Raw genomic sequence first — 8,074 nt, 5'->3', positions numbered from 1 at the left:
CATTTGTGTGTGTGCGTGTGTTGGTGTTCTTTTCTGTTTCTGTTCTTTCTTGTGTTTCTGTTGTTGTTTGTCATTGTTGATGCCTACAGGTTCAACACTTACCAAGCCCCGCCACATGCGAAGGAACCTACTTCAGAAGGTCAATTTCCTTATTATATAGAGGTGACACAGGAGTTCTGCCTTCCCAATTTAGCAATCAAAATAAAGTCGGATACGATCAAGATCCATTCCACACGATGCTTGATTTCAATCCAAACCAGGCATATAAAGAGAGATAAGCAAAGAAAATAAGGGAAAAACATACCACCCCCACCATGTCAAATCACGCGCACACAGAGAGCTGAAGCAGAAAATCAAGCAAACTCAGGAAAAGCTCCATTGGGTTGAGAAACAAGGGTACAATGGGGGGACCATGGTACTTATTCTAAATGTCTTATATGATTCGTCCTTCTAGACTTGAATTTATACTATTAGCGTAGTAGTGCTTTCAAAGGAGATGGAACTGTGGGGCAAAATCAAGCCTGAAGAATCTTAATTTATTAAGCAGCTCCCTTGAGTTTCTTGGTAATTTCGGCATGGTACTTTCCTTGGTGGTAAGCCAGCTGGAGTTCAAGCTCGGTCGGCCACCTTTCGCCATGGCCGGCATAAGTTCCGGCGCCATAGCCACTGCCACCCTTCACCTGATTCATCTCAAACATGCCGGCTCCCATTGTGTAGCCAACCGGCACGTAGATCATTCCATGGTGAACGAGCTGCGTGATCGCTGTCAAGCTGCAAGGTTAAAAACATCTTATACATAAGTTCGTGAGGCCTCTTCCTGCTGTTCTCCTTCCAATATTATTGGATCGAGCAAAAAGGAAAGAATGTACGATTTGATGAGACGGGAACTCACGCAGTAGTCTCTTGACCGCCTCCCTGAGCACCGGTACTGTAGAAGAGCCCAGCAGGTTTCCCAGCCAGCTTCTGTTCCCTCCACAGGCCACCAGTTCCATCCAAGAATGCTTTGAACTGGGAAGCCATCATCCCGAATCTGGTGGGGAAGCCAAAGAGAAGCCCGTCAGCTTCAGCGAGCTGATGTGGTTTGATGATCGGCACTTCAGTACTCTTCGGTGGAGCTCTCAGCTGTGCCAGATCTTCAGCAGGCATTGTCTCTGGAACCTGATTCATTCAGAATTGAAATGCGAATAAGCATGGAACCCGGTTCTAGTTTCCAGATCCTTAACTGACATTGCCTAGAAGAATATGAATATTTGAGGTATCAAGTTCATTCTAAAATTGCTTATGGAAAATTGAACATCATCCCAACAAAAATCCTTCTGATTGCAGAAGCTTCAAGCAAAGAATGCATCTACATCCGTTTCATTGCCAAAGCTTATACTTGTCCTGTTAAAATTAAATGGGTTCTGCTGGCATAAGTTCGTGTTTAATACCAGAGTTTCAAAGAATTTTTATCTTACACCAACAACATACCAAGCCTTTATCTCATGGATTTTAACCTTTCAGTCATACCAAACCTTTCACATTATCGGGTCGTTTACGTGAACTCTTAGCTCTCAAATCAATTTTATTTATGGCCTCATTAAGGTCATATAGCTAATATTTACCCTACTAGTTAGGCTAGGCTAGACCAGTTTCGTGTCAAACTATTTATGGTAATAACAATATGCTGAATTAGCTCAAACATTGTTGAACGTTGATGGAAGTTAGAATTTGAACGCAAAGACAATCACATACCTGCCATAGCTTTGCATCCACACCGGCAACAGATGAAGCTCCCTTCTGTATTTCTTGTGCCAGCCGAGCAACATGTCCGAAGGTTGAGTAGTAACTGCATCAGAAACAGGACACACACCGATCATCAAACCACATCATCTAAAACCAAAGGTTTACGGGGTATTCTGTGACTACTTGTCTTTACAAAGCAAAAGGGGCATATTTTCAGAGCGAAGGAGGTCACTAGCACAGCACTGTGACAAGCTAAGCAAAATAGAGACTCGAAACTGTCCGGGGAAATGATATATCACTGATTGCTGGGCAGAGAGACATCTAGGGGTCCATTTTGGCCCCTCCCCTTTCCCCTGGTTTCTAGTGTCTGCAGATGCTACCCCATATACGAGGATCCAACAAAAGTCAACCCAAACGAATGACATTCTCTTTTTTTATTCATCCATTTCAAAGATTAGAGACACCTTAAGATTCATCTTCTGAAAGTATAACCCAACAATTTGGAACGTAACATATATAGAATCAGAAAGCCCCAAGTATGAGAGAAATATCGATTCTAGTTTCATCCCACCAACCCATGAGAGATTTTTGCAGCCACAAACAAAATACCAGAGAGAGAGAGAGAGAGAGAGAGAGAGCATACACAATATAGATCTTAGTGGCGGCCATTGGAGCTGTGTTTCCGATTGCTATCTCTCTCTGTACTTGGTCGAAGCCCACTTCCTGTCCTGACAGCGAATGAATAGACGGAGGATGGCTTCATATAAATAAAGGATGAGATGAAGACTCGGACCAAGGACCTCCATTTCCAACTCCATTTAATTGTTAAATCTCATTTTTAACCCCCTACCAACTCCCACGGGGCCACCCCCCCCCCCCCCCCCCCCCCCCCCCCCCCCCCAATATTACATTTACTCCATATTATTACTATATTTTGTTCAGTCAAGATTACTCGTTTCCTCTTATGCTCAATTTTGGTTAGAATTAGGTTAAATTACTTATCAGCGAGGGTTCCTTAATCAAGATATAAAATGAAAAAGTTAAGATATGAAAAGTATTTTAAGTTTTTTTTTAAGTATTTATTAAACGTATCAATCATTTCTACGAAAAACCATAGCATGGATTTTGGTCCCTCTTTAAATAAATTTATTTAATATTTTATAAATAAACATAAATTACTTATATATCCTTATATAAAAGCTTCACCCATGAAACTTCCTTAGCATGTTCATCTGCTTTTCTTTTGTTTTTATGATTTTTCATCTTTCTTTCATCTTCACAATTCCATGAAAATAGTAGAGGAAAGATACATTTTCAAATCTTCATCTTTCTTTTTTTTCTTTGTTGGTAATCTTTCTTTCATCTTCTTTTCCTATATATCTTCATTTCATGTCCATCTTCTTTTTCTACAAATCTTCTTCTATTTCCTTCGATCGTTGCCTTCCCCGCAATTGACTTCGCCTTCAATCGTCGCCTTCATTGTGGCCTATTTCACCTACCATCGTCGTCTCCATTGCGGCCTTTGTTCTTTTTTATTTGTTCAAATATTTCTCAAAGTGGTCAGCTTCGTCATGGCATTATCATTACTGTTATGTCCTTCAACAAAAGGATATGAGTCTATATCCATTATATCTTTTTAATGTGATAATTTTGATTTAAAATCTTTATTTATCTCTGATTGGATTTTCTGGGTTTCTTGATTTGACCGTAATTATGACTTTGAATTTGACTGTGATTATGATTTTGTCAAATTCGATTTTATGTGAGATTTATCTTATCTGGAGGAATATCTCCATGCATCATCTTATCTGGGTAAAGGTGTAATTTATTGAAAAATCAAGCGTATTAGCGTAATTAATCATTTCTCCAAGGACTAAAATGTAATTAAAAAATTTTTCAGGACCAAGTTGAAAAAGGTCTAAATGCAATTACCTTAAAAGTTTGGGAATCAATGTATAATTCTTGAAACTTTGCGACTAGATCATTAGGGCAACAAATTGAGCCAACTAACCATTAGAAGTCATAATGATGCATGATGACTCCCTTGAGGTGGCAGATACGACTCATGATAACTTTAGAGATAAGATAAAAGCTTATGATGACCTCGCAAAGTGGCAACACGTCATTAGTTGTAAAAGTTTGCTAAGCCTCCAAGCTAGGGACGTGGCAAGCACTCATAATGATGCATAATGACTCTCTTGAGGTGGCAAATAAGACTCATGATGACCTTATAAGGTGTCAACGCGTGATTGGCTATAAAAGTTTACTTAGCCTCCAAGTCTCCAAAATATTATCCTTAAGGACACGTGCCAAGCAACCATTAGATTTCTTGAAAGCTAAGTTAAGGCCTCATAATAATGCTTAATGACTCCCCTGAGGTGGCAAATAAGATTCATAATGACCCTACAAGGTGGCGGCATATGATTGGCCACTTGAAGATAAAAACTCATGATGATTTTAGAGATATGATTTGATTGGAAAGATTTGTTATGATTACTATTCAATCCTAGCACTATAAATAGCATGCTCATGGCCAAGAGTTTTCTCATTCAAAGTTGTGTTAAATTCGTGCTAGATAAGAAGGATTCGAGCTTAATGGGTTGAGGGATTTTATTCCTAGAAAAGAAGAAGCACATAAAGCACACGGGAGGCATCACATGCGCAGAGCACTTAGGCAGCGCGTGAGGGCGTGTGAGGAGGTAGTTTGGTCAAAAGACTTGAGAATTTGTACGAAAATTGAGGCGTTCTGAGTACAGTGGCAGAGCCACATTTTGGCCAACTAGGGCCTCTGCCCCAGCTGACTTTTTTATTTTTTTGATTTTTTATATATATTATTATAAATAATTATAATTTTTATAATTTGGCCAGGGCTAAAATTATAATTTGGCCCGAACTAAAATTCTTTCTTGGCTCCGCCACTATCTGAGTACGTTCGAGGTGAGTGATTCTACCCTTGAACTTGGTTTTGGTTCTTTCTAAACTTAATTTAGTTTGTGCAAACGGTTTGATTGCATGTGAATGGTTTAACCTGTTATGGTTGTTTTCATATGGGAGGTTCATCCCAAAATGTTTATACATGTGCATTGAATTTTATGTAATAAATTATATACATGAAATGTTATTTTTATATGATGCATTGATTCATGGTATGTGGTATTGGCATGTTTTTGTGTTTATCCATGTGAGATGTGAGATGTCAACTTGTGATGTGGCACTTGAGTGATAGCACTAGGGAAGCGTGACAAGAATTAATACCCATTTGTGATGGGGGGCTGAGAGTGGACACCACCCTTGCGAGTCGACAAATGGTGGGGCTGAGAGTGTACACCACCCTGGATTGGCTTAAGTAGCGGGGCTGAGAGTGGACACCACCCCTGGGCCTTTGAGCGATAGCATTGTTTTCGAGGTGGACGTGGATTCCCAATGATAGTGTTGATCATCATGTGGTCAGGATTTGCGTTGACGTGGTTCAGAATGCTTTTGAGTGGGAACATAATGATGATGGGGTGATTCCCGGGTTCATGCATTGATATTGCCCCTTTTAAGCTAGGATGGTGTTGTGTCAATGTGCCTTTAGAGAGATTGCATTTTCCCCGATTAGGGTTAAGTGCTGTGTGGGATTCTCTTGGGTTGGGTCTTGTCGTGATATTTCAGTTTGTTTTATGGTTTTGTATATATTCATGAAAATATTTTGAATTCTCACTTAGATGATTCAACATCTAATTTTGCACTCTGTCTTTGGAATATTCAAACGTTCTAGGTGGTTGCAGAGGCTTAAAAGGAAAGGGAATTGTCGAGGAGTGACAACTATTAGTAGATTGTACGTAGCATGACTATTAGTTTATGATGTATTTTATTTTGGTGATGTCATGTTGAAACGATGGTTCGATTTTATGTTATGAATAAAGTGATTTCTATTATGTTTATTTGAGGTTTCGATCTAGCTTATGCATTTATGATGATTTACCTGTCTTAGCTTATTAATTCTTACTTTGGTATGCTGAGAAAGTATAATGGGATTGTCGGGGAACAATTTGGGTGGAGTTTATGTTGAAAAAATATATCCCCAAAATCTTACGTTGTCTTAACTCTCTTGGGAAAAGTGAGGTGTTGTTGTACAAGTTCATTAGTGAATGTGGAGTTATTAGGGTCAGTAGAGGTGCTCTTGTTGTGATGAAAAGTACGAAATAGTACTATCGATTATATGTTCTATAGGGTTGTATCGTTCTAGGTGATGTTTTTGTTTCTACTTCTTATTTATCTGATATTGATGTCACTTAGTTATGGCATATGCGTTTTGAGCATATGAGTGAAATAGATATAGGTAAATTGAGCAAAATATGACTTCTTGAATGGCAGAGCACTGAAAAATTAGAGTTTTGTGAGTATTGTGTTTTCGGTAAGTAAAAATGGGTAAAATTTACTAAAGGCAATCACAATATGAAAGATATATTGGAGTATGTCCATTCTGATCTCTGGGGTCCAGCCAGAGTACCCTCGGCATATGGTGCCAAATATATGTTAACTTTCATCCATGATTTTTCTAAGAAAGTCTGGGTATTTTTTTTTTTAAACAGAAGACTGAAGTTTTTGCTACTTTCAAACAATGGAAGACTATGATTAAGAAACAAACCGACAAACAGATTAAGCATCTCCGCACAAATAATGGTTTAGAATTCTGCTCATATGAATTTAATGATTTCTGCAGGAAAAAGGGAATTCTAAAGCATTTAATAGTTCTAAGTACACCACGGCAAAATGGTGTAACCGACCGGATAAACAGAACTTTGACGAAAAAGGTATGGTGTATGCTGTTTAATTCTGATTTATCTAAGTTTTTTTGGTTTGAGGCTGCTTATATGGCATGTTTTCTAGTTAATCAGTCACAGTGGTTCGCTATTGATAAGAAAACTGCTTAATGCATTATTTTATCCCTAGACTAATCAAAAAAATGGCTTTATGGATCTCAAGTTTTTTGTACTCATTATTCATCCCTGGCCCAAGTATTTTTATACATTTTTAATCCCTGACTTAACTGTCGTTAAATAAGGCATTAACTTTGCCTCGTCAGCACTCCCACCTCATCAAAATCATCCTCGTCAGCTTCTTTCCCTAATTTTAAAAAAACAAAACAAAAAACCAGTCACCCTTTGATTCACCCATCCCCCATATTCGTGACCCACCCCATATAACCCATCGACTACCATTGAAGTAGCTGTTGGCCACTCCCTGTCGTTCTTCCCGTCGAATTAAGCAACCGACCCTTAGCATCAGATCCAACTAGCTTCTCCTTGGAACCAGTCACCCTCTAACTCTCCTTAAGAAGGGGTTATGCTCGAATAGGCTGACAGCAACAGAGGTAGCCTCGTCATTGCTGGAGAAAGCCCTAAATGTGTCTTTACCCTGTTCAAAAACCAGAACCTTGTCTATCGCTAGCTCCTTTGTGAACGTTGATTTCCTTGTGCGAGATAGAGTTTCCAAGTATTATGGACCAGAAAACAACTCATTTCTAGCCTAACAAGTCAAATAAACAAAAGCATCAGGTAATGGGATGGCCAGTTCCTCACTCGATCTCGAGACCTTTGTTTTTCTTTCCTCTATTTCGGATGCACTGGAATAATCCTGACCCTTCCCCCACCCAACCCTTTCTCTTTCTCTCTCCCCCACCTAACCTACTAGCTTGTTCTCTCCCCCAAAACTAGATCTGGCGCACGGCAGCAACGACCGACACCGACGAAGACCTCTAGCATCGTCGTCGTCTTCTTCTTCTTAAACGAGCTACTACTACTGCTGATATGTGATAATTTGTGTGATTGATATTGTGTATATTTTGTTATTGATTTCTGTATTTAATTATTAATTTTATATATGTGTTTATTTAATTATTTTATGTATTTAATTATTAATTATGTAAAATTATATATCCAATTATTTTTTTGTTAAATGATTGATATTGTGTGTTTAGTTATTAATTTGTATAGTTAATTATTGATTTGTGTATTTAATTATTAATTTTGTTTATGTATGTATCTAATTATTTTGTGTATTTAATTATTATTTTGTATATTTGATGAGGTGGTAGTCCTAACGAGGCAAAGTTAATGCCTCTTTTAACGGTAGTTAAGTTAGGGATGAAAATGTACAAAAATATTTGATTCAGGGATAAACAGTGAGTACAAAATACTTGAGGTCCTTAAAGTCATTTTTTTTATTAGACCAGGACAAAATAATGCATTAAGCCTAAGAAAACTCTAGAAGAATTATGGTCAAGTACTCTTGTAAATTATTCTGATTTAAAAATTTTCGAATGTCCTACATTTGTTCGTGCTTATAATGAAAAATTAAAACC

At 38.1% G+C, this 8,074-nt stretch overlaps 1 protein-coding gene across 1 annotated transcript; it reads right to left on the bottom strand.

The window, feature by feature from the left end:
• Positions 1-341: 341 nt before the first annotated feature.
• On the bottom strand, positions 342-2,535 carry LOC127808782 (NAD(P)H dehydrogenase (quinone) FQR1-like). The gene is made up of 4 exons (XM_052347398.1): positions 2,369-2,535; positions 1,735-1,828; positions 893-1,158; positions 342-771 (listed from the first exon to the last, which is right to left on the bottom strand). The coding sequence occupies exons 1-4, from the start codon at positions 2,392-2,394 to the stop codon at positions 540-542; spliced, it is 618 nt and encodes a 205-aa protein (XP_052203358.1). The 5' UTR covers positions 2,395-2,535; the 3' UTR covers positions 342-539.
• Between the last annotated feature and the right edge of the window lie 5,539 nt (positions 2,536-8,074).

This window comes from Diospyros lotus, chromosome 8, assembly GCF_014633365.1.
Source record: "Diospyros lotus cultivar Yz01 chromosome 8, ASM1463336v1, whole genome shotgun sequence".
Taxonomy (NCBI): Eukaryota; Viridiplantae; Streptophyta; class Magnoliopsida; order Ericales; family Ebenaceae; genus Diospyros; species Diospyros lotus.
This window is presented reverse-complemented; position numbering and strand designations above follow the sequence as displayed.

Coding starts and splice junctions, on each gene's coding strand:
- LOC127808782 (XM_052347398.1), bottom strand. CDS start 2,394: ATGGCCGCCACTAAGATCTATATTGT. Junction 1,159..1,734: donor TGGATGCAAAGCTATGGCAG/GTATGTGATTGT, acceptor TGAATGAATCAG/GTTCCAGAGACAATGCCTGC. Junction 772..892: donor GGCGGTCAAGAGACTACTGC/GTGAGTTCCCGT, acceptor TTAACCTTGCAG/CTTGACAGCGATCACGCAGC.